The following is a 27,750-nucleotide window of genomic DNA, read 5'->3' on the forward strand; positions in this document are numbered from 1 at the left end:
CATTTATTCAATAAATATTTGTTGAGTATAAATATTTGACCTAGTACATGGTACAATATACTTTATATCCCTTCTTAAGGGGTATAAAAATGATTATATAGAACCTGTGCCTTTGCATATAGATTAAGAGGGTAAAAGAGGTATATAAATGACCACGATAAAAAAAAAAAAGACATGTGCTAAGTACCATAAGAGATCTCAGGTCATGTATATAACTTGGAATAGAAAGAGAGAATTTCTGGCTTAGGTAATCAGAGAAGGTTTCATGTTATTTGCTGTGTGTTATGAAGAATGGATCGGATTATGGAAGTTGGAAATGTGAACAAAGGACATTGCTGGTAGAAAGACTAGCACAAGCACTGAGGGTGTGAGGGTGTGTGTGAAGGCTTGTTTGGAGTAAAGCAAATTCTGTTTGGCAAGAGCAGTGAGTGGGAGGGGAAAGGGCCCAGATAATGGAGAATCTTGTGTGCCAGCTAAGATGTTTAAATTAATGGGGGAGCCATGAGTGTTTTTTTGGACTGAAGAGCAGCTTGATCAGATCCATTTCTTATATGATGTATCTAGAAGCTCTATGTTGCTTAGATAAGGAAGAAAAGGTAGGAGACCATAGATATGATCACATCTGTTAGGCTGTTGTAGTAATTCAAGGGAAATTTAATCTAAGAAAGTGGCAGAGGAAATGGAAAGGATGGTATATGTGGCAATCGCTGGGAATTGGGAATGAATGAACAAGGGTATACAGGGTGTAAAGGTCAAAGATGACTCCTTCCCTAGCTCAGGATGCAGCACAGATCTGGTGTTCAATAAATAAGTGACAATAAATAAGTGACAATTTTGGGCTTAAATGACTGAAAGGATGGACAGAAATAGGAAAATCAAGAAGCTGTTTGAGGATGATAAGATCATTTGTATTTTAAATTGAGTTTGAGCAGCTGGCAGGATATATACATTGAAATGTCCTTAGAGAATAGAAGCTGCAGAAATGGAACTTGTTATAGAAATTGAATGTGACAATATAGGCAGGAAACAAAGAAGAAAGTTCAAAGGACAAGACCACTGGATGTTGCTCAAGATTTAGAATAACAGAATTAAGAGGATCTACCAAGAAAACGGAATAGAGATTAAAGAGATAGAGAATGTTAGGATAATAGAAACTGAGTAAAGAGAAAAGAATATTTACCAGCAAAGTTGGTAAATGAAGAAATGTAAAGAAAATGAATATTGAGAAAGGACCACTGGGTTTCATTTTTGAAGAAACAGTTTTATTAGATGGTAGGTAAGATTGTAGGAAGTGAGGGAACAAGATGGGGTGAGGCTTGAGTATTGTCTGGCAAAGGAAAGGAAAAGGTAGGTAAGTAGCCTGAGGATTAGCAGGCCAAGGGAAGGAATTTTTCAGGCTAGGGGAAAACTAAACATTTTTTATGAGTAATTAAATAACAATTTGACAAAGACAGGAAAATGAAGATGGACTTGGGGAGGCAGAGTGAGACACAATAAAGAAACATGGTGGTCAAGATCTAGAGCACCTGTGTCCAGTAAGACTGTCTGTAGTGATGAAAATCTCTTTCTTTGCACTGCCCAATTCAGAAGCCGTGAACTGCATATGACTTCTGAGCACCTGAAATGTGCCTTGTGCAGCTGGAACACTGAGATTTTAAAATTTCATTTAATATGAATTCATTTAAAATTAAGTCACCACATATGGCTTGTGGCTACCTTATAGGGGAGCAAACATGCAGTGTATAAATACAGTAATTAATAGCAGGAAAGAGGGTCGGACACTTAGGGATAAGGGACAAGTTCCAGAAAAAGTTTGAAGCACAGGTGGTAGTGTTTAAAGGAACTCATAGTCAAATAGTTTCATTCTTTCCCATAAAATAAGTGGCATCGTTTGCTGAGAAGGTTAAGGTAGGGAGCATGGGAAAGATTTTCGGCCATCCTTGTGGAGATTTCCAGTGGAGAATCTATGATAGATGAATCACAGCCTCATTGTAAGCCCTCCAGAGTTGAGAGTGTGCATTTGTTTTAGGTCTCTGCTTCCTTGTCTGGTGACTTTTTTCAGTAACATTTCTAAATGTAAGAGAGAAAGGAAAAAAAGAAGGGCAGGGAGAGCAAGTTTAGTGGAGCTCTTTGAAAGGCTGAAATGCTGGTGAAGTAAATAAATGCTGACGATGAGCCCTTAACTAAGCACAAAGCAAGTCAAAATAGGAAACGACATGGATAAAGACAAGGGTGAAGATGTCAGACTATGGAAGACGATCAAGGCCATAAAATTTTCTGTTGTGAAAATGGTAGATTTTAGAGGTAGAATTTTCAACAGGAAATGAGATAAGAAAGAAATGTTTGTCGTTGGGTAAGAGGAATATATAAGACAGATGTATATATTTCCAAATTGTTGGGGAGGAATTTCAGCATCCCTTGATTTTTTTTTCCCCTCCAATTTGCTTGCAATATGGTCTTTGCTCCAGACTTGCTAACTCAACTTTGAATGCATGGTCTTTTCTTAAATAATCCAGATTTGAGTAGTAAAGTTGGGATTTATCTTATCTATTTGCAGTGATATCCAAATTCATAAAAACTGAATTCAGAGCCAGCAGGGACCTATGAGATCATCTCATCTAATGTTTGGATTTTGTAGATAAGGAGACTGTAATCTCTTGATTCAGTGATTAGTTCAAGGTTACATAGCCAGTGAGTGATAGAGCTGAGACTAACTTCAAGTCTTCAGTGATTCCCTGCACTGGGCTATGACTTGGGCAGCATAATGCTCTGGTCTGAAGTTTTCAGTGGGTATGGAACTATTTGTACTCTGGAAACATCAAAATACAATATAGAATATTATCTTCAGAACTTTTGTATGATTAGTTTTTCTGAACCTGTACTTCCAAATTACTAAAATATTAATCTGACCATACTGAAAGAAAAATCTTGCTGAAGCAGTATCTATAATATACCACAGTTTACTTATTCATAACTGTTTGACACTTAATGCTAAGAAAAAAGATAAACAGACAAGACTTTTAAATGTTAATAAACGTAACAGAATCTGGAATTGCATTTTTGACTAGGTGCAGCTGGGAAAGAGTTTGTTAATCAGCAGCTGTTGTATCACTTTTTTAAAAGTACCAAGTGTTGTGCGTCTCCGGCCGGCTCTGGTCTCTTTTTCCCTCCCCCATGCCCTTGTCTTCCTAATAATGAAGAAAGATACCTAAATAGTAGGATCTAAGACAAAAAGGATACTGTTTTCAGAAAATATTAGAACATTGTAAGGTCACTAGTACTTTTCACTTTGAATAATATATTGAGAAACGTATTGAAGTAAATGGGAATAATATTTATTTATAAAATAATTGTGTCCCATGTGACAATACCAAAAGTGTACTTTAACTTGTCTATTTTTACATGGACCCCAAATGTTTAAATGAAGTGATTAGACATACAAATCTGTAATTTTGATTAAAATGTAAATAAGAATTTACAAGTTCTGAGTTAGAGAATACAGGTCTTTGGTTTTTGTGACACTTTATTTAATTTAAGGGATTTCTTTATAGGATCAACAACTCTAGAACCTTTGTTTGCATTTCTTGAAAGGAAAAGCACAGTGAAATAGGATTAGCTGCTTTAATAAAGTGAACCAAAATACTGTTCAGATGATCAAAGAGTGTTAAAATACCTTCATTTTTATTTTAATTCTTTAATTCCTTTTTGTCATGGGAATTTTTGGTATTATAACATTTGGCATACATATGACATGAAATCAGCATACCCTAAGATTTTAGGGACTGACTCCTTTAATATGTTTCCTCAAGTAAATATTTCACTGTTCCTTTTCCCTGTCCTCTTCTTCCCAAGATTGGCTCTGTTTTAGGTGAATTAGGAGATACAGGGATGAAAGTTACCTTTCCTACCCTCTAGGAGCTCAGACATACAATGGTTCTCAAAATGTGGGTCCCAGAACAGCAGCAGCAGCAGCATCCTGAGGACTTACTAGAAAAGCAAATTCTCAAGCCCTACCCCAGACCTTCAGAATCAGAATTTTGGGGGATGGGACTCAGGAATCTGTTTTCAGCAGCCCTCCAGGGAATCCTCCTGCACACTCAAGTTAAGAACCACTGGACTAACGACCGGGACTTTATACTTTCCTAATTTTTAAATTTGAGATATAAGTCACATACCAAAAAAATTCACCATTTTAAAGTAGACATTTCAGTGGTTTTTAGTGTTTTCACAAGACTGCGCAAACGTCACCATTATCTAATTCTATAACATTTTCACCATCCAAAAATAAGCTCCATACCTATTTGCAGTCACTCCACCCCTGTCTCCACCCCTCAGCGCCCAACAACCACTAACCTACATTTTGTCTCTATGGATTTGCCTCTGCTGGATATTTCATATAAATGGAATCATAAAATATGTGGCCTTTTGTTTCTTTCACTTAACGCAGTGTTTTCAAGGTTCATCCGTGTTGTAGCATGTATCAGTGCTTCATTATTTTTATGGCTGAATGATATTCCATTGGATAGATGTACACATGTTGTTTATCCACTCATCAGTTAATGGATATTTAGGTTGTTTCTACTTTTGGCAGTTATGAATAAGGCACTATGAACATTCATGTACAGGTTTCCATATGAACATATTTTCTCTTGGGTATATACAGGCAGTTCTCATTATTTGTGGTAGTTTTGTTCATAAAGTCACTGCAAACACTGAATTAGTGAATACTGAATTACTGGTTCTCGGAGAAATACAGGATTAGGTTCTTGTAAGATTCTGGTCACATTTTCATCGATTGATCAATATATAACCTTGTTTTATGTGTGTTTCTTTTTAAAGGCATCTTATATTTATTGCTGATTCATTGAGTGCATGCCTAACAGTGCCATAACTCATGCCTGAACAAAGCGGCTTACCTAACCAGGTATATTTTCTGCATGTGACAAGGCCTGTCACAGCCTTCTTGCACTTAGAAAGAGTAGGCAGCACTTCAGCATTATACTTGGGGGCTATTTGAAACAGTGAAATCACCAAAAAAAGCACAAAATATGAAAAACGTGGCACTAAATCAACCGGAAAAGGGAGACTTGTTTACAGTATGAGAGCCAAACATGGGAGGGTAGTCTTGTTTGGGTGACTCACATTTTTTACCACTCTGCCAATTCACATGTCTGAATGACTGTGAAAGCACCATGAGGATTATTTGGGGGTTACAAATAATTTATAGTGAATAATCATATTTGCAAATACAGAATCCACAAATAATGAGGATCAACTGTACTGGGAGTGGAATTGCTGGGTCGTATGGTGGTTCTATGTTTAATATTTTGAGGAATTACCAAGCTATTTTTTTTTTTTTTGCAGAAGCTAAAACATGTTACATTCCCACTATCAGTGTTTAAGGATTCCAATTTCTCCATGTCCTTGGCAACACTTGTTATTTTCTGTTTGTTTGGAACAGAATGGTGAACGTGAAGTGGTATCTAATAAGATACCACTTATAAGTGGTTTTGATTTGTATTTCCCTAAATCACCAATGACGTTGAACATCTTTTCATGTGCATTTTGGCCATTTGTATTTCTTCTTTAGAGATGTGTCTATTCAAACACTTTACCTCTTTTAAATTGGATTATTTGTCTTTTTATTGTTGAGTTGTAAGAGCTTTTAAATATATATTCTGAATACTAGACTCTTAGATATATGACTTGCAAATATTTTCTCCCATTCTGTTTTCATTTTCTTGATCATGTCTTTTGATCTTCAAAAGTTTATCTTGATGAAGTCCAGTTTTATCTATTTTTTCTTTGATTGCTTATGCTTTTGAAATTTTTGAAACTGCTGTCCTCATATAGTTACTCAGTACATCCTGCTAAAAGAATTGCATACACATTTTTATTACCAAAGTCATGAAGAGTTAGATTTCACGGTTTCAATAAATTACAACTTACTTGCTAAGGGATGTCATTTGTAAATTTAAACCATTTGTTTGTAGTATTTAAGAGATTTTTATGTTGTGGTTGTGAGATTTTAAATACTGGCATCATGAGGGCCAACATTTATAAAAAGCAGTGCCAAAGTTATTTAACAAACTGCTGTTTTTGTTTGGAAAATTGAAGAAAAATACTTAAAACTGCTCTAACATTTTAAAAGAAGATTCGCCTCTTTTTAAAACCATGAACTTTCTGTCCTAAAAGTAGGGTCTCAAGCTATTTTGTGAAAGAACACAGGAATCCCTGGAACTTGGAAATAAATGCAGATTGGTGTTTATTTATGTTATTTTAAATGTAGTAGCACTGTGTGTTAGAAAACTGAATCTGTAACACTTAAGTCAGGCTAAGCAAGCAAATAATATCAGCTAACATGGCTTTAATCTACTAAGTAACTTAAAATCCAAAAGATCAAAGGAAGTTGTAACTAAAAACAGTCCTTCATGCAATTTCCCTGTGGAAGCAGGAAAAGGCTAGAAATTACATGTCACCTTCATATCCTGGCTTGCTGACCTTGTGCTCAGATCAAGCCCCTCTGTATGCCAGCTGTTACCATTATTAAGACCTTGCCCCAAGGGGTTAAGTAGGAGAAAAACTCTCCTGTCCTATTGGAGAGCAAACACTGAAAGTTCCAGCCCCTAACATGCCTAATTCAAAGCAATCTGCATGTGCTTGTCATTCAGTCTGTCCTGCCGCCCTGTGGAGCTGCTCCTACCAACTCATTGCTTTCTGCTGTGCTGTGATCCTGCAGTCAGTTGCCGCTGTTGCTACTGCAATCATTTGCACCAAACTGAGCCAGAGAAGTTCCCTCTTTTAACATAAAGGTAATACATTTACTCTTGCTCTGTGAATATGTGTGTGAGAAATGCGTGTGAATTTGTTATTTTAGGAGAATTTATTTAAAAACTGAACTTTGTTTCTAGGATTGTATTTAAAATTCCAGCTCACTGGTTTTTTTTTTCCCAGTGTAAACTTTGAACGGCATTTGGCATTTTAACACATTAAAATCTTGTGAAGTTTATTTAAATTGTAGTCTAACACCGTAAGGTAAGGCCAGCCATTTCTTAAGTTTATTAAAATGTCATGTCTTTGTGAAGTTGGAAGGAAACCTAAGCTTTAAAGAAGTTTGTTTTATACTTTGAGATTCTTATTTAACTACTATCTAAATCAGAAAATTTTGAAAATATGTGCTTGCCATTCATTACTAGATGATAGAAAAATAAAAGTAGCGTTGTAGGAATCACATTAGTCATTTTTGTGAATTAAATGTTATAATAAAATAGAAAATTATTAGCATCTTCCCTCCTGCAAAGAGAGTAGTTTGGTGAAGATACCCTCTTGTGAACTAAACTTCAACAGCAAGTAATTCTTATCAGAGTTCATTTCAGATACACAGCTTGGTAAAGGCCTTCAAGCTATGTTTTAGTTGTTTAAATGTTTCGTGCATTATATGGTAACTACAATAGTAACTACATTATGACTGGATTTACTGTTTAAAGTACAAGTCAAATATATTTGCTATATTGACTTTTGCTTAAAATGAGAATGGATAATTTATTTGCAACTGCTAGAAAAATTCAAATTAGTTTAACATGAAATATGTTTATGTTTGGTGTAAAATATACATTAAAAATTAAACAGAGAAATTTAGTGAAAACTGAGTATTTCTTGCACATCACTGATCACAAATGACTTTATTCAATGATAATCCAAGAAATAGAGAACATACTTTACAATTTGCTAAAAAATTTTACAAATAGGTATTCTTGTGGAACGAAAAAGAATGAAACGTGTCCTTTTTACCCACAAGAAGGTTATTTTAGATCATACTATTTATAATTAAGAAAACTATAGTTCCCTTTGATGGCTGGGAAATCACTAAACTATGTAAATAACCTCTAAATTTATGAGTGTTTCACTTGCAGGTAGTGGGTTTTCTACTTCCCGTGGTTTTAATATCTGGTGACACATTTCTACTTTCTAAGATGTTAAAACTCTTTTTGCATTATTTCATGTTTCTTTTAGTCTTGCATCTCCAATAGATTATCTTAGATTGCTTTTATTGCCAACATATCAAATATTGGGATATTTTATTGATTTTACTTTATTTGGAACCTTTTGTTTTAGTATTAAAAAAGATATTTTTATGTATCTTCTATGCATCATATAGCTCACATCTTAGACCTCAATTTTAGAATTGTTATCATGAACTATTTGCATTATGAAAAAATGTGTAATGTTTTCAGTGTCTGAAATGATTGACCTACAAAGTAGTTTAGAAAATACATGTTTACCTTAATTCAGTCTGGGAAATATGTATTATAAAGTGGATTCATCCAAAATTTAAATCTAATCTCACTTGCTTTGCAGTTTATATTGAACCGGTTGAGCCTTTGGGGGAAATCTGCTTTTCAGTATTTGCTATGCATCACTTCTTTACCTTCTGTTCTAACTGCTTTGAGTTCTGGGGCTCGATCTGAGCATTCTTGCTGTATGATTCTTATAATTCAGTGTGGATGATGGACAGCCTTGACATACAGATGATATGAACATTTTCTGTTTTTGAAAAAATGCAATTCCTGATTACATTCTAACACAGGAAGCAAAACCGAGTTGTTTAGGATCAAGACATATGAGCTCCTTAGTCTATCAGCCTTTTGGAAAAAATATAAGACAGAGCAATTAAAATAAATTAGAAAAGCTAGACTCAGAAAAGATGGTGGCTTTTTGTTCTCTCCTTCTTGATTTCTATTCTCTTATTTTAATCACTATTAAACAGGCTTATGTATTACAGGCTCATATTTAGATTCCAAGAAAACTGTATAAGGAACCTAGTAGGTGCTTACCAAAATGATTGCTAAATAAGGACATTTAACTGAAAAATATGATTTAATTACCTTTGTAAGCAAACAAGAATCCCACACAATAGTAAATGTAATTTCAGTTCATCTAATACATATAAGAAAGCAAAGAGCAGAACTCATGAGCATTTATAGTAATAATTTAAGGAATAGAGAAAGATTTATAAAAGTTGCACCCAGGCTCTTATTAAGAGTTAATTTACTGATTCAGTTCAAGTAAGATAGTCTTTATAAATTTGATGTTTTTCTAAGCTTGAAGCAAATCTCAGAGTTTTCTTTAATTGTGTTTTATACAAATACCTTGAGTGATGTTTCCCAAGTTGCGCAGTAGACTAAAGGATTCTCATAAGACATTATTTGCTGGACTCTGCAGGGAAGAACCCATTTGGGGAGCTGCTCTAGGAAATTTGATTTGCTACTTCTCAAACTTCACAAAACAGCAGGGAGTGGGGCTTCGTATTAGATACTAAACATTTGTGGGAAAAGTTTAGATAATTCTAAGTGTGGTATTAAAAAACAACACACACTGTCTAAATCAAACAATTTTTAAGTGCTTTATGGTGATTGATCTCAGTTTTTGGCTTTATGAAGGACATTTTAAAAATTCTCTCACATTCTTTTGCCTAACAATGTGTGGGAGTAAAATTTTCTTAGTTTAATTTATCTCAGTGATGTTTTTTTCCCCCTTTGGGCTGCTAAGTTTTGAGGTTTTGAGATGTGTGAAGTATTAAACATGCATGGTATCTTTTAGACATGCTTGTGATGTGTTCAACAACATTTGTTAAGCTCAGTAATATGATCCTGTTTCTACTGGGGAAGAGCTATAGTGATACAGATAGATTGCTCAGTTGTAAAGCTGCCCATTTTGTGATTTTCATTGAGACAAAATAGTTTCAAATGAAATCTCATGGCCTAAAGACACACCTATCACATCTTAAGGATCCTGTTTATTAACAAACCATCTTGTAATTCTTATTTGGTGGGTATGTGAGGCTAAATAACAGTCCTGGTATCTGCCGACTGTCTAACCTTAGAATTGGAAAGTTTAAGATGCTTAAAATGCCACCAAAAGTGTTTTTTTTTTTTTCCTGGCATGGAACTTTAGGGAACATGCTCTTTTATTAGAGGATCTTGAGCCTTCATTTTAGAGACTGACCAGACATTGAGGACATACTTTTTCTTGAGTGTTAAATAAACTCATTAGTCAAATTAGCTACTTCCCAAATTTTCTTCAAAAGATTAATAAATAATAAAGGCTTTATGGCAACTTGTTTCACATTTCCACAACATTGTTCCACATAAAGTCTGCACTGTTGTCTTGCTTGAGCTAGTATCTTACTAAGACTTTCTCCTTGCTGCACCCTTGTCCCCACCCTTCCAGCTTAAGAAGTACTGCAGATGAAATCTCTTTTCATTGTAACAAGAGCAATAAAAAAAAAGTAAAAATAGTATAAACTTAGAGTGCCAAGTCCAACTGTTTTCTAATATGCAACAATATTCTGCATTTCAAGCAATATTTTCGGAATGTTGAATATTTTGAGTGGCAGTTGCTTGTTCTTGTAAGTTGATCAGCATTAATTATATAAAGTATAAATCAGTGGCTCTCAGCTCTGACTGCACGTTAAAATTACCCAGGATGCTTTAAAAAAATGCTAATGGCCACACTTCGCTACAATATGAATTAAATCAGAGCCTCAATCTCTGGGGCCAGGACCCTTTTATCATAATTTTTTAAATATTACTGCAGTGATTCTAATGTGCAGCCAGGGATGAGACTGCTGTGATAGACTTGTAATTTTATGAATATTCATATTTAATGCATACCTTAAGACTTGTAGCAGAGCCTAGTTAAATGTTTTGGCTAGTTTTGGGGTTAGATAACTGCTTATATAGGAGAACTTTGTAGAATTTTTTTAAAGTGACCATTGTTTGACATCCCTGATTATGGAAAGTTTCTCTAGTTTTAGTTTGTATATTTTTGGTTATACAGTTTCACATAATTCTCCAAACTTAGGGTTCAAAAGAAATTAGTGCAGCTTAATGGAATTTAAACTCATCTGAAATAGAAGTGCAAAGCTGTAAGAAGTCTCCCCTACCTCTTTCTTTCCAGCATTGATGCTTATGGGCACGGTACTTATAACTGAGTGTGGAGAGAAGTGGTGAATATTACATGGAATGATAATTTTTGTGGATGAACCTGGAAAAGAGATCTCTGAAAAGTGCTTTAATAATTGCAATATTGTGAGAGTGCTCTTGAAATATGTATTTAGGAAGATAAGTGTTTATGCTAAATGGAGAATATCACTGATATCACTTATCTGAGATTGAAAGAGGTAAACTTCATTTTATACCCACATTTCTGTTCCCACATAGACCAAAGGTACATTGGATGTAAAACAAAATAAGAAAAATGAAATTGATGTTTCTACAACCCTGAAATTTCTATCACTCGCCCCTATATATGAAAATTTCTGCTTTTACAACCTAACTCATTTCTAGCAGTAATACTGCTTTCCAAATGTAGGGCTTTCAGATTTGTTATGGCAGATACACTGCAATACCATTAAGGTTATTTTACTTTCATATTTTTTGTTGTAACTCTAGGGGGAAACTTTATCTGGAAACTTTAATTTTTCTTCTGTATCATTAAGCTGTTTGTAAATACCATGAATATTGAAACAAAACATTTACAGTTTATCCATATATCTTAGTGCCTCTATCAATATATATCATGTATATAATTATATTAATAGAGGTTATCTAAAAACGTTAGGTGTATTTCATTTTCAAAGGTGGTGCTTATCATCAGAAGTTGAAACTACCCATAAATTGAATAGTAAGAACAGTATGTTCTCATTGTAAAAGAATGCTAACCTTCATTTTCATATTTCCTGGAACTCAGTTTGCTTTCTCCTAGTGTGGCAGAAAGCTAACTAATACCTAGTAGGCTCTTATGAAATATATATTTAGTGGTATAGATCTTCAAATATATAATGTTGTTTGTTTTCTTTGGGAAAATGGCTTTCAACTTATTGCAGTTTATGCTTAAGGAGAATACTAGAATTAACACATTATTTTTGTATAGTCCTTTGCAATATACAAAATGTTTACGAGTGATTTGGTGAAGCTATTTATAAGTATTCTCATGAAGGAGAGTTTAACAGTAGAAAGTTTACAAACTTAAAGGAAAATAAGAAAATGTAATTTGTCTCAGAAGGGAAAAAGATTATATTTCTTTATTTAAGACCATCCTTTCTAGTTCTTTACAAGTGTCTGATTCTTTCATTAAAGATACAGATTTTGCTGTAACGTCACGATTACATTATTCTTAAATAGTCAATATACTACATAACAACAAAGATCAATCCATTGCCTCGCTTTTTAAAGTTTGCATAATATGATATATGGATGAATAACACCTTTCCTTAATTTAGTGAAATATGTCTCTGACACTCTTGATTGCTGAATTGTACCTTTTAAAACAATCTTGGGAAATATCAAATTCATAGACTACTTTTCATGTGGACCTTCAGACAGAATTTTACATCAGTAGCCTCTTGTGGTCCTATAAAGCTAATTGGACTTAGCATTGCTCTAGAGGCATCTTGAGGTAGTAGAAAAGCCTTACCTTTAGAGTCATACTAGTCTGAGATTGAATCATGTGATTTGGATTAGTTACTTTAATATTTTTAATTCTCAGTTTTCTCTGTAATGGGTTTAATAATAAATTCATACGAGTATTGTGAAAAAAGTGACTTGACATAGTGAGATGATTTTTTAAAAATCTAAATAGCCCTTTGAAGGGAAAAATATTCCTAGAGACAAAACTTGCCTGATTTGGCTTCTACATAGCCCCTCTACAGAAATGCTTACAGTTCTTTATCAATTTCTGTTGGCATTTAGAGCAGCTACTTATTTCTCTGGCCATAACACTAAATGTTAATAGGCCAACATGGTACCAGTAATCAGAAATTAGTCCATCATTTTAGAATAAGCATGAAGCAATTGTAGAGGAACCATTTCATATTAAAACAGGTTTGGTAAATAATGGATACAGGTATCCCCAGACTGCCTTTATACCTGATGTAAAGAAAGACTTAAGGTCTCTTTATATATCCATCTTTTAATATCTAGTGCCACTTGAGAGGGAAAAATGTGTGTCTCAGTTAACTAGGCAGGTGCTTCAGTCCGTGTATATGAGTTGCACTAAAGAGATCAAAATCCTAACAGCTGTTGTTTGCATGTATGAAAAACAGTTTGGGAGTCATGATACAAGCCATGATTAAACTTGATTATCGATTAGAACCTCTATTGTTAAATTTGTTACATTTCTCTGCCTTAAATAGAAAAATTGGCCTTTACTTCTGTCAGTTGTTAACATTCCCTACTTATTTTTGTTCATTCTGATTTAATTGTGCGTATCTTGCCACACCTGAGGTATAATTCTCTTGTAGTCTCCTCACCTAGTTTGTGGTTTTCTCTTACTGTGCAAAATATGTTCCAGGTATCAGCAGTATGGACATGTTGTTGGAGACTTGTTGCCCTACCCCTGATGTACTGCATCAAATCTTTATTCTAACTGCATCTCTAGGTGATCCTCATATTTGGAAGCCCTGGTTTGGTGTTTTGTATTTATCTAATGAAACTGCTATAGGGAGCATGACTCTTCTGAAAAAGATGGTTGGCTACAACAAGGGATCTTGTTGGTGATCCAGTCTTGGTATTTATTCTTAAGTTTGGTATTAGGGATCTGGTGAAGCAAAGAGTTATTCTAAAATACATCATGTGAGTGTACAGAATACAGTTTATCAGAAAGCTCTCAAAACCTTGGCATCGTGTTTCCTAGCTTCACCATTTGTCATCAGTGTGTGACTTTGAGCACCTTACTTAGAATCTCTGTGTTGTTTTCTCTTGCAAAATGGAGTGGTAATGCCTGCCCCCCGCCCCCGGTTTTTCCAGAGGGCTATTAGGAGGATCAACTCAAGTGAGATCATTTGTGAGAAAGTGCTTTAGAAATAGCAAAGAGGTGTACAATTGTAACAGTTGATGGGGATGAAAATGGTGTTCCTTCAGGCTATATGATCCCTGTGTTTGTTAAGGATAGTGATGGCTTTGCTAAGTGGTTACTGTGGTAATTGGAACAGGTCTGTGTATTCTCTTCAACAGTACATTTAGATTTCACCTTGGCAGTTTTCTGGCCACACTAGCAGTTCTGACCGCCAATTCCAAGTAGCTGCTATGAGGTTTTCTTAACACTATTTGTATTCTGGGAGCCATCTAGTTTGATTGCATCCTTTGTACAAATTGTGTGTCATTAACATATTTTGGTGTATGATGCAGTCATGTGCCACATAAGGACATTTTGGTCAGTCATAGACCACATATTCCATGTTGGTCCCATGTTATAATGGAGATGAAAAACTCCTATGGCCTAGCCATGGTAATACTGTGGAGTGCAGCACATTACCTTTTTATGTTTAGATATGTTTATCATCTTTTATTATTTATGTTTAGATATGTGTAGTAGACAAATCCCTGCATTACAGTTGTCTACAGAATTTAGTACAGTGACATACTGTATAGGTTTGTAGCCTAGGAGCAATAGACCACGCCATATAGCCTAGCTGTGGCTACAGCATCTAGGTTTATGGAAGTCCACTGTGATGACCGCACAGTGGTGAAATCACCCGATGACCCATGTCTCAGGACATGTCCCCATCCTTAGGTGATATGTGATTGTTGACAAATGAAAGTATCATAATCCTGACAGCATTTTCAATGAGATGCAACTTTTTGTCTGAAGCATTATTATTTTCACTTATTATATATTTGTATATTTCCTGAGTTCCAAACAAGAGTCGATGTCATTATTTTGAACCATCTAATCACATGAACTCTGACACTTTTCTCTTTATATTTCAGTATGATTGAAATGTCTCTTTCTCTGTATACACATATATAGATATATATACACATATATACATATGTAGATATATATACACACACATATACATATATAGATATATACACCTATATTTTATATATATGTGTGTGTGTATATATATATTTTTTGAGACGGAGTCTTGCTTTGTTGCCCAGGCTGGAGTGCAGTGGCGCGATCTCAGCTCACTCCAAGCTCCGCCTCCCAGATTCACGCCATTCTCCTGCCTCAGCCTCCCAAGTTGCTGGGACTACAGGCGCCCGCCACCACACCCAGCTAATTTTTTGTATTTTTAGTAGAGATGGGGTTTCACTGTGTTGGCCAGGATGGTCTGGATCTCCTGACCTCGTGATCCATCCGCCTCACCCTCCCAAAGTGCTGGGATTACAGGTATGAGCCACTGCGCCCAGCCCCTCTCTATACTTCAATATATCAATTTACTTCTGTTACGTATTATACAAGGGTATTACAAGGGTGTGTGTGTGTGTATATACATATATATATATGTATGTATACATACATAGTGTTATATATACAAGGGTATTAACATTCTTGTGTTATATAGCCCATTATGGTTTTCAAAACATTTCTACCTTCTCACAGTAATATTTTAAAATTTAATCAAAAGATGGTTTTTGGCACCAAAACTGCTAAATCATTCTGGGCATTAAAATGTTGGCTAAAAAGGTAAAGGTAAAATAGGGGATATGAGATTAGAGGCTTGAATTTATTAATATTGGCGTGTTATATTCATGAACAGCAGGAAATGCACTAAAATATCTTGGTGTGGGCCCATCACATCTCAGGCCAATGCTTCAATAATAGCTTGCCTTTTTTTTTTTTTTTTTGGCATTCTCCTGTGTGTTATGGCCCTGGGAGAACAGGCGATTTCAACAATAGCTGTTTTTTGTGTGTGGTTTTTTTTGAGACAGGGTCTCACTCTATTACCCAGGCTAGAGTGCAGTGGTATGCTCTCAAGCTCAGCGCAGCCTTCATCTCTTGGGCTCAAGTGATCCTCCCATTTCAGCCTCCCAAGCAGCTGGGACTACAGGTAAGCAACACCATGCTCAGCTAATTTTTAAATTTTTTTTAGAGATAAGGTCTCACTATATTTTCAGGCTCATCTCAAATTCCTGGGCCCATGCAGTCCTCCTGCCTCAGCTTCCCAAAGTGCTGGGATTACAGGCACGAGCCACAGTGCCCAGCCTCAGCATAGCTGTCTTTTAAAGTTACTCATTATATTTTACCCAAAACCAATTTTAAACTTTCACTATAAATATTACTATCACTGCATTCATAATCATGTACCATTACACTTATCACAATAGTTTGACAAATGTAAAGGTATTAACACTCTCTTTCAGGAACTCCTTATTCCACTCCTTTTTATTATACTTATGCGTCCTCTATCATGTCTTTCCTATTAGTTCCCTCCATCTTAGGTTCAGACTGGATTTTTTCCTCATGTATCTCAGTTCTAAAGAAAAAGGAGGCTGGGCATGGTGGCTCATCCTGTAATCCTAGCACTTTGGGAGGCTGAGGCAGGAGGATTGCTTGGGCCTGCGAGGTCTAGGCTGCAGGGAGCCATGATCGCACCATTGCACTCCAGCCTGGGCAACAGAGCAAGACCCTGTCTTAAAAAAAAAGGTGGGGAAGGAAAGAAGGGATGAAGGGGGGAAGGGATGATCTTTCTCTGTATGGGCCTTAGGGTCAACTCTTGATGTCAGAGTGAAATACTTTCCTATTCTGGCTGGTCATCTGAACACCTACCCAAATGCATCCATTGAACTTAAATAATCTATAGACATTTCATAAAATATTTTTTCTGTTTTTACTTCTAAATTTTTTTACCTGTAGTTTTTACTTATTTATGAGGTCAAATTGATTGGTCCCATGTTATGATTAAAGAAATGGAATCAGAGAACACTCCTGTGACTTGCTTCAAATACAAGCCAGAGTTCAAATTGTTCTTTACTAGTTCCTACTTCATTACAAGAAGTCTCCCAAGTTACAAAATAGGTTGTGTTCCAAAAATTCATTTGTAAGTCAGTTATTTGGCATTTGAACTGCATTTTACCATGCAGGAAAAAAATGTTATAAATGATGATTAGGTCCCTGGCTGGCATATAAGAATCTATTTAACTCTTGTGTAACTACAAAATGATACGTTTGTAATAAATTTAAAAGAGAATGATAGTTGTGATTCTGGTTACAAAGAAAACTTTTTTTTTTTTTTTTTTACTGAGGATAAGCAGATTTAATTAGAAGATAGGGAAACATAAAGATTGAGAAAGGTCTAGGGGGTATTTCAGGGTTCTTTGAAGGGAGTTAGAGGTTGATGGGATTCTGTTTGAAGCCCAGTGTATTCAGTTCTTGCACTACCATAAAGAAATACCTGGGCTGAGCACAGTGACTCACGCCTGTAATCCCAGCACTTTGGGAGGTCGAGGTGGGCAGATTACCTGAGGTCAGGAGTTTCAGACCAGCCTGGCCAACATGGTGAAACCCTGTCTCTACCAAAAAATACAAAAATTTGCTGGGTGTGGTGGCACACACCTGTGGTCTCAGCTACTCAGGAGGCTAAGGTGGGAGAATCACTTGAACCTGGGATGCGGAGGTTGCAGTGAGTAAGCCAAGATTACACCACTTCACTACACTCTGGGCAACAGATCCAGACCCTGTCTCCAAAAAAAAAAAAAAAAAAATTAAAAAGGCCGGCCGCGGTGGCTCACGCCTGTAATCCCAGCACTTCCAGAGGCCGAGGCGGGCGGATCACGAGGTCAGGAGATTGAGACCATCCTGGCTAACATGGTGAAACCCTGTCTCTACTAAAATATTAGCCGGGCGTGATGGCGGGCGCCTGTAGTCCCAGCTACTTGGGAGACTGAGGCAGGAGAAAGGCATGAACCCAGGAGGCAGAGCTTGCAGTGAGCCGAGATCACACCACTGCACTCCAGTCTGGGCGACAGAGTAAGACTCTGTCTCAAAAAAAAAAAAAAAAGAAAAGAAAAAAAATAACCTGAGACTGGGTAATTTATAAAGGAAAGAGGTTTAATTGGCTCACAATTCTGCAGGCTGTACAGGAAATGTGGCAGCACCAGCTTAGCTTCTGGGGAGGCCTTAGGAAACTCACAATCATGGCAGAAGGTAAGGGGAAGCTGGTCAGAGAAGGAGAAAGTTGAGGGGGACGTGTGTACCATACTTTTAAACGACTAGATCTCACGAGAACCCACTCACTATCACGAGAACCGCACAAAGAGGGAAATCTAGCCCCATAATCCAAACACCTCCCACTCTGCCCTACCTTCAACACTGGGGATTACAGTTCGACATGAGATTTGGGCAGGACACAGATCCAAACCCTAACAGCCAGTTGCACTTTCAAACTTTTAAGTCATTTGTTGTTATTAGATGCTTCTCACTAGCATAACTTACCCAGCGTCTGTGATTAGAATCAGTAGAATTGATTGAATTAAATACCTAGGAAAAAGTAGACTATTTGAAATAATATATTAACTAACCTGGGGTGGTAAAAACAAACCAACAAATTAGAAGTATTCCTTCCTTCAGCCCTCCTGATAGAAAGGGCAGGAGGAGTTGTTGACTTTCCCAGTTAGCCCGGCAGATCCCATCAGCTGTGATAGCTTAACTGAGGTACAGGTGGAGGTTGGAGAAAAGCATGTGCCTTCAGTGATTTCTTTGAATGGAATGCTTGTACAATGAGAGTTTCTAATTCTGGGAAATAATTGCATTGATCTCATCTAGTGATTGTTTCCTACATCATCTAACACACAATTAAACATCTTACATTTCAATTAGCTTTTTAAGAAAAGTCCAGTGCTTCTTTAAATGTCCTTTAATTTATGTTTTGTTATCTTCATAACCTTTGCACATGGCTTTTTTCTTTTGTTAACAACAAAAGGGAGGTTATATTCTTCAGTAAACTGAAGCGTAAATGAGCAGATTTTGCTGAGATGGCACATTCAGAAAACAATGAGATGAGTTCTCGCCTCCTGGATCAGATTAGTGCTCTTGCCAGTCAGTATATCTACCCTACCTCCTGCTAGTTTACATAATACATTTAACTACTATTACTCTGTGTTGGGTATATGATTTAAATGCTTTACAGTGGATGTTTGTTTAACACTGGCTACATTGGAAAGTGATTTAATGAAGGAGAGAGCAACTGTATTTACTACAGTTCAGAATCCCTCTCAATGGTCATTATAAAAGGAAGCTTGGGATTGGCAAGCCATTTTCAAAAGTGATGTAAGACTAAATGAGGGAAGTAATATCTAATTGATTTTATATATATATTGATGTTTTTAAATGCTTTGTCTTCCCACTAAGCAATTTATGAAGAAATTCCTACTGCATGATGTTTATTTAACTGAATTTGTGTATGTGGGGTAGGGTGTGTTTGAGGAATTTTGTCTGAAAGGTAAATATGCTACATTTACATCCTAGTATGGGCATGCTCTGCTCACAAATGCCCCTGCTGAGCAGTTTACATACTGGGTGAAAATGTACACAGGAATCCTCCTGGGAGATCCAGGTTTGCCAGTGAGATTACGATGTACTCAGACTGAAAAAGAGGATTTCTTCTGGTTACCTGTGTGTCTGCCAGAGGTGGGGAAGGACTGGAGAGAGATCCCTCCACAAGCCGTTTTGTCTACTTAGAGAATGGCATGCTAGAAGGGTTAGTGAGCAAAATTACAGTTTTCTTTTTTGTTGTTGTTGGCTTTCATGTGTATGTTGAATAGACTAATAGCATTTGATGACTTTTTTTTTTTTTTTTTTACTGGGAATTCCCAGATTTTGTGTGTGTGTTACTCAGAGGGCAGGTGTAGTGGGCAAAGGGATAGGGAGATTGTCTGTTTTTCTGTTTGTTGATTGGACACACTTGCTGCTGGTAATTTGAGCATCTAAGGATCTTCCTTTATACTGAAGGCCTGAACCCTTTGGTGGAAGGAAAAAGAAGTAAGAAAAAATCATTTGAAGCAAATCCCGCCCATAGTATTATTTTTCTCATGTGCAAGCATTGTTACCTGTAGTATATTACATAGAATTTTGCATCTGATATTTTGGTTGCTAGAATTCTTAGCTTTCCTGACTGGTTTTAATTTATTATCCTCAGACTTGAATAACCAAAAGGAAAAGTCATATATTCTTGAGATTTTTCTAAGATATAAAATATTCTTAAGATTATTCAAATTATTTTAACCTTGTACAACTAATTACCCTCAGAGTGGCCCTTCATTTTGTCCATCACTCCTAGATCAGAACATACAAGCCAAGCATGATATTGTTGAAAAGCTGAAGGATGCTATTTGTATCCTCTCCTCTCTCATATGCAAAACGGTCTAGTTCTTAACTGATCACTTGTGCATCTAGGATGAGGTGAGAAAAAAGGCACTGAAAGAAGAAGTGGGCAGGAGGAAAGAGATCAGTGGGAACAGAAGAGGGTTCTTAAGGTGCATAAAATAGCTGGTGGAAAGAAGAGGAGTGCCACTGTGTTGGCTGGTTCCATCACAGATGCTGCTGAATTTCCACCACTGTCTCAAACTCTGCAAGAACCCTCATTTTCAAAGAGCTGTTTTTAAATATCATACTTATCTTCCCTACATATTTGCCTGCCTGACTATAACTGGGTGATTTTATGTGATTTTCTTTCTTAGGGTCAAGAAATTGGAGCATGGCTATGAGCAATGGAAACAATGATTTTGTGGTTCTGAGCAACAGCAGCATCACAACCAGTGCTGCTAACCCGAGTCCCCTTACCCCCTCTGATGGAGACCATGCAGCCCAGCAGCTCACACCCAAAGAAGCAACAAGAACAAAAGTGAGTCCAAATGGATGCCTGCAACTTAATGGCACAGTTAAATCATCCTTTCTGCCTTTAGACAACCAAAGAACGCCTCAGATGTTACCCCAATGCTGCCATCCTTGCCCATACCATCACCCTTTGACTAGTCATAGCAGTCACCAAGAGTGCCATCCTGAGGCTAGCCCTGCAGCACCCTCTGCTTTGGCCTCGTGTTGCATGCAGCCACACTCCGAGTATTCTGCATCTCTTTGTCCAAATCATTCACCTGTGTATCAGACTACGTGCTGTCTTCAGCCCTCTCCATCCTTCTGCCTGCATCATCCGTGGCCTGACCATTTTCAGCATCAGCCTGTGCAACAGCACATAGCCAACATAAGGTAAGTGGTCTGAAAGTTTTGCTTTTAGCATTCAACTAATTCCACATGAACATGACAATTTGTGTTCATTTTCCTGAAAGGGGAGGAGAAAAATGTGGCACAGAAAGAAAACTTACGAAAATGCATATTCTGTGGATTGTGTGAAGCCAGGAAAAACGCAAATAAAATAATACAGTATATCTATTGTATCCACTGACTTCTTAGTCAAATCCTCCCTTCCCCTTTCCCTGTCTGCAAACTGGTTAGGAATTTCTGCTAGACCTTAAGTTATAAAATTCAACAAAAAGTTTTATTGTTAGCAGTTTCTGTTATTGTACATAGGAAGCATATTTATGACGAGACTACCTAAGCAGCCATCCTTTATTTGCAGTTATTGATAGTGGTGAGCATTTATGAAAAAGAAGTAAAGAAACTCCTTGCTGGCCAGGTGCCGTGGCTCATGCCTGTAATCCCAGCACTTTGGGAGGCCGAGGCGGGCGGATCACCTGAGCTTGGGAGTTTGAGACCAGCCTGACGAACATGGAGAAACCCCATCTCTACTAAAAATACAAAAAATTACCCAGGCTTAGTGGTGCATGCCTGTAATCTCAGCTACTCGGGAGGTTGAGGCAGGAGAATCACGTGAACCTGGGAGGTGGAGACTGTGGTGAGCCGAAATCATGCCATTGTACTCCAGCCTGTGCAACAAGAGTGAAACTCCATCTCCCAGGAAAAAACACACACACACACACACACACACACACACAAAAAAACCTTGCTTCCTTATGCTGCCTTATGACTGTACTCGACAATTTCTATTCATGTGTTTTGGTGACTGTGTAGTACGCTGAGATCAAATGAAAGTAGCAATTGCCTTCATAGCAGATGAAACCTGTAAATTGTAGCATGGGACTTTAAAAAATATTTTTTGTAAAGCATTTTTAGATCTGGTAGATTGAAAAGTATTAGAGAAATCAATATCATTGTCCGTGCTTATTTCCACCTCAGCCCATAGTTTCTCATATATATGATTTTCAGCTATTTTTTCCATGGGTAAGTTAAGTTGCATTCAGCATAGGTTAGCAATGATAATATATTTTATAAAATACTAAGTACTTTGTAGAGACCTAGTATTATTTCATATTTTTAAGTGATAAAAAAAGTATAATTAGCTAGAAAAAGAGCATTCTCTTTAAAATTAGGGTATAATTTACACACAGGGAAATGTACAGATATTAATTATTCAGTTTGAACAGTGTTGACAAATGTGTACAAAAGTGTAACCCACATTTTGGTCTGATATAGAACATTTCTGTCACCCCAGAAGGTAAGTTCCTTCGTGCCCCTTCTCAGTTATTACCTCTGTCTTCACCAGAAGCAATCACTGCTGAGTTCTATTACTATAGACTTGTTTTGCCTGCTCGTAGAACTTCATATAAGTGGAATCGTACAGTATGTACTCTTTCATATTTGGCAATTTTTGCTCAGCATAATGTTTTTGAGTTTCATCTAATTATTGTATGTATTTGTTTTTCCATTTATTGTTGAGTAGTAATCCACTGTATGCATGTAGCAAATTCACTTTTGATTAAAGAGTCAGGGCTGAGTGCTGCAGCTCACGGCTGCAGGAATTACAGAATCCCTGTAAGATTCTGTAAGGTGGGAAAATTGCTTGAGCCCAGGACTTCAGTGCCAGCCTGGGCAACACAGCAAGACTCTGTATCTACAAAAAAGGGAAAAAAGTCAGATCCAAAAAGGGATTAAGGGATAAATACTTTTGACCTTTATCAGGTTTTGAACATTGTTGAGATTATCTGGTTACACTCTTTTTAAAAAGAGGAAGGGAAATGTGGTAATAAAGCAGAAAGAAAGAGTGGGGAGGGGAAAAGAGGAGAGTCCTTCACAGCATGTTTCTGTAGTTTCTGAATACACTTTCCATATTGGATTTGAGAGTCTTTTAGTTATAGGGTATGATAAGAATTCACATTTACCAACGTCATTTCTCAGAAGATTTGTCATGACAACATTGTGCTACATGACTAGTTTTAGACTCTTTCCATTTTGAATCAAACTGTGTGAACAGTTGATTTTTAAATTATCATAAATATTGATGTTTCAAATAATAAATTATATGGTTGCAAAGTATGAAATAAGATATTTCTGCATTTTGAAGCTGATACCTCCTTTAAAAAAATCACAACATAATAAAACTGTGGACAAATAACCAATCCTTTCAATAAGGAAGGTTGTGCCAAGAGTTTCAGGATTTTGACTTAGCATTTCTCAGTGACCTAATTCAAAAGCAATGAGATCCCTGTGTACACTTTAAATAGAATGGCATTAAAAAACAAACTGATAGGCAGGTGGCTGAGCTTGTCACTACCCTTGGTTGTGGAGTCATTGTTGGAACCGGGGCTTTTGCAATCATGGTGGACTGACCTCAGACTGTGTATGACCACTGGGTCCACAGACTTGTCTGTATAGGATTTGTCTTTGTATGTTATCTAAAGAGAAAGAATGATGAAAAGCTAACTGCCTTCTGGAAAAAAAGTATGTTATTTAAAAGGGAATTGAGACCCACGGAGAAGTTGCTTAGAAGTAAAGGCTGTGACTGAGCTATATAATGTTTACATTTTAAAAGTTATGAGAGAAATAAAAACACTCTCATACTTAATTTGAAAAACGCTGACTTAAAAATTGCCACAATTGTCCGTCAAAAAAGTTGTAGAAGAAAGTAGATTAGTATGAGGGAAATTTTTTGTATTTAGAATTGTATCTCAAGAATTTGAGCTTTCTGTTATCTGTAACAGATATTGTTATGTTATGTCTATTATTGTAATAGACATAAAATATTTTAAAGATGCCTGCAGAGGAATAGTATATGTCCATTTGTGTATATTATATACTTTATTGTGCCTCAATGATTACTTTGCTATTTTCCACATTAGTTATATAATCTGCAATGTGGCACCGAGGATGTAATTCCAAAAAAGTTGAGACATTCTTTAGTAGGAAGGGAGACAGTAAAGCAAATAGGCAGCTACAGTATTGTGGTAAGTACTATCAAGAAGGAATACACAGGGCTGAAGATGAAGAAAAGTTACAGATGGAGAGAGAACTGAAGAGGCTTGTCTTTTAGGTAGAAGGAACAATTTATGCAAATACTTTTACAAGGTGGTGTGCGCTCAGCTCCAGCATAGGTCAATATGGCTGGACCCTAGTGGAAGAGAGAATGGTAGCAAGAGGAGAGGTATGCTAGGACTAAGTCCTGAAGGGCATTGTAAACCACATTGAGGCAATCTCGAGACTTCATCCTGAGGCTAAGGAGGACCCATTGTAGATCTGTGTGTGTTTGTGATTTTTTTATTGTGGTGAGATATACATAACAGAAAACTTAATATTTTAATCATTTTTAAGTGTACAGTTTAGTGACATTAAGTACATTCACATTGTTGTACACCCATCACTACTACCTTTGTGCAGAACTATTTCATCTTCCCAAACTGAAATTCCATACTCACTAAATTATAAATCGACCTGCCCCTGGCAACCTAAGCTAACTGCCTTCTGGAAAAAAAGTATGTTATTTAAAAGGGAATTGAGACCCACGGAGAAGTTGCTTAGAAGTAAAGGCTCATTCTACTTTTTGTCTCCATGAATTTGACTTCTCTAGATACCTCAAATTAGTCGAATCCTACAGTACTTGCCTTTTTCTGTTTGGCTTATTTTACTCCGCATAATGTCTTCAAGGTTCATTCATGTTGTAGCATGCGTAATGATTTCCTCTCTTTTTAAGGCTGAATAATATTCCATTGCATATTTATATATTACATTATAGCATTTTATCAATTACATATTACATTGTATCAGTTCATTGATGGACACTTCCATCTTTGGGTGTTGTGGCTATTGTGAATAATGCTGCTATGAACTTCGGTTCTGTTCAAGTCCCTGCTTTCAATTCTTTGGGGTATATGCTCAGACCAGAAGTGGAATTGCTGGAGCATATGGTAATTCTGTTTTTAGCTTTTTGAGAAACTGTTTTCCATAGTGGCTGCACCATTTTACACCAGCAGTGCAAAAAGTTCCAGTGTTTCCAGATCCTTGCCAACATTTGTTATTTTATCTGTTTTTTTTGTTTTTTTTTTTAAGAATAGGCATCCTAATTGATGTGAGATTATAAATTTTAAAGCAAAAAAAACAAAAAACAAAAAAACAAAAAAAAAACACACACACAGTAAGAAACATTTTAGAAAACTTCATCATTTGCGTTGTGGAGAGCAAATTGCATTGGATCAGGACCGTTGTAGATAGGAAGAACACTGGAAGGCTTGCTGCAGTAGTTCAAGTGAGAAATGTGATAACTTGAACCATGATTTATAAATAAATTCATTCTAGAGAGATTTAGGAGGTGGAATCTACTAGATTTGGTGGATAATTGGATATCGGAGGAGCAAAGGGAGGAAGAATCACAACTGATTTTCAGTGTCCTGGCTTGAGCAACTGGTTGGGTAGATGGTAATTCCATTCACTAAAATGGGGAAGACAGAAGAAGGGAACTAAGTAAACAGAGCTGAGACATTGAGCTTCCAGAGAGGACTACAGAGTAACAGTAACAGTGAAAGAGTGATGTCCCCTGAGCTTCTTTGAAAGAATGAGGTTGCTGGGTAATACATGACAATGCACTGAGGGCAATACTGATGGGATTTATCTTAGAATGAACACTGAAGCACTTTGACTCAGGCCAGCAGGTATTATATTTGCAGAATTGTGCTATGGGCAAGGCACCGAGTGAGGTGCTGTCTCGTCCTTTCCCCAACCAATAAAATATCCACAGAAGCAAATGTGTTCTTGGATAGAGCTGCTATGTATGGGAGAACAGGGCAGTTTGGGAAAGTCTGCACAGGATGTCCTTGGTATGGAATTCTGAAAATGAGGATGCTGTACAATACTGCCTTTCGATATTCTACACAACTCTTTCAGGAACTTACTGTAACAAAGGTTCTAGAGGTTGATCTCTCCCAGAAACTTCAAGTCTTTTTAGTTTCTTTATTGTGGTTTATTGCTATGTAATTTTCAAGTTCTTTTTAAATTGGTAACATCAAGTAAGTACTTAATAAAATATTATTCAATTAATGTTTAAGATGTATTTATGACTTCACATTACTTTAAAGGATATCTTGAACATTGACTGCCTTAGAGTAAAATTGTATGGTGATGGAAGATCCTAAGTGCTATCAATTTTTATTGCTATTTGCAGCTGTCCCACAAATGGGCCCACCTGTTTGTATTTGAAAGTGTTTTTTGAAGTTTTTGTTTGTTTGTTTGTTTATAAAGCACTTAAGCCGTAGAGAATGTTTTAAAGAATCAGATAGAAAATGTGATTTTAGTCTAGACCATTTACTGCTTACCACCTTTTGTATAGTAGACTCTCTTTCATCCCCTTTTGATTCTTTAAACTCCAATAAATCTTTCTAAAAGATTCATTATATCAACCATCTGTGGTTTTTTTTTTTAAATTCTTTTTTAGTCTTCTGATTAATAAAATTAAGGCCAGGTGTGGTGGCTCAAGCTTATAATCCCAGCACTTTGGGAGGCTGAGGCGGGCCAATCACTTGAGGTCAGGAGTTCGAGACCAGCCTGGCCAGCAATGGTGAAACCCCGTCTCTGCTAAAACTACAAAAATTAGCCCAGGGTGGTGGCAAGCACCTGTAGTCCCAGTTAGTTAGGAGGCTGAGGCAGGAGAATTACTTGAACCTGGGAGGTGGAGGTTACAGTGAGCCAGGATCACACCACTATGCTCTAGTCTGGGTGACAGAGGGAGACTCTCAAAAAAAATAAAAATAAAATAAAGATTATTGCAAGGATCACATTTAATATGTCTGTTTTAATTATTGCCAAATATTAAGTAGCTTAAATAGATTTTATTTTAAAGCTTTAGATTTCATTTTAAAGCTTCAGGCTTTTACATTTGTAGATTCCTGTCCTCATATACATTACTCAGCCATTAATTAACATGTCTAATTGAGAGCAATAGGGAATTTTATTTTATTTTATTTATTTGTTTATTTTTGAGATAGAGTCTTGCTCCATTGCCCAGGCTGGAGTACAGTGGCATGATCTCAGCTCACTGCAACCTCCACCTCCTGGATTCAACCGATTATCCTGCCTCAGCCTCCTGAGCAGCTGGGATTACAGGTGCACACCAACATGCCCAGCGAATTTTTGTATTTTTAGTAGAGATGGAGTTTCACCATGTTGGCCAGGCTGGTCTTGAACTCCTGGCCTCAAGTGATCTGCCCGCCTCAGCCTCCCAAAGTGCTGAGACTACAGGTGTGAGCCACGTCGCCCAGCCACAATAAGGAATTTTAAAAGGCAGAAAATAGTGTCTCCCCACCATGAGGAAAGACTTATACCAACAAGTCCTATACCTAGCTGATTGTCTTTGGAGTCACCTGGGGAGTTAAAAAATAAAATAAGTAGAATAATAATAAGAAGATATTTCTTTTGCAGTAGAAACAATAAATAACTCTAAGAGTTGAGAGGTGGGAAGGATCCCCTGGAAGGATCCCTGTAGGTTATTGAGGTTAGGGACAGTCTGACTAAGAAGAGCAGAACATGAATGGCCCTTGAAAGATGACTAGAGCATTTTTTCATGTGTCTGTTGGCTGTATGAATGTCTTCTTTTGAGAAATATCTGTTCATATCCTTTGCCCACTTTTTGATGGGGTTGTTTGTTTTTTTCTTGTAAATTTGTTTGAGTTCTTTGTAGATTCT

At 36.7% G+C, this 27,750-nt stretch overlaps 1 protein-coding gene across 2 annotated transcripts in view; it reads left to right on the top strand.

Annotated features, from left to right (window-relative positions):
* DISP1 (dispatched homolog 1 (Drosophila)) overlaps positions 1-27,750 on the top strand; it is a 214,850-nt gene that overhangs the window by 130,396 nt on the left and 56,704 nt on the right. Inside the window, exons 3-4 of one of the 2 annotated variants that reach the window (XM_011929484.1) lie at positions 6,672-6,812; positions 20,469-20,994. In XM_011929484.1, coding sequence (XP_011784874.1) covers positions 20,486-20,994 — 509 coding nt within the window. In that variant the 5' untranslated portion in view covers positions 6,672-6,812; positions 20,469-20,485. The remainder of the gene's footprint in view (positions 1-6,671; positions 6,813-20,468; positions 20,995-27,750) is intronic. The other variant, XM_011929485.1, reaches the window with a different exon arrangement.

This window comes from Colobus angolensis, unplaced genomic scaffold (genome assembly GCF_000951035.1).
Source record: "Colobus angolensis palliatus isolate OR3802 unplaced genomic scaffold, Cang.pa_1.0 Scaffold81, whole genome shotgun sequence".
NCBI classification, from domain to species: Eukaryota; Metazoa; Chordata; class Mammalia; order Primates; family Cercopithecidae; genus Colobus; species Colobus angolensis.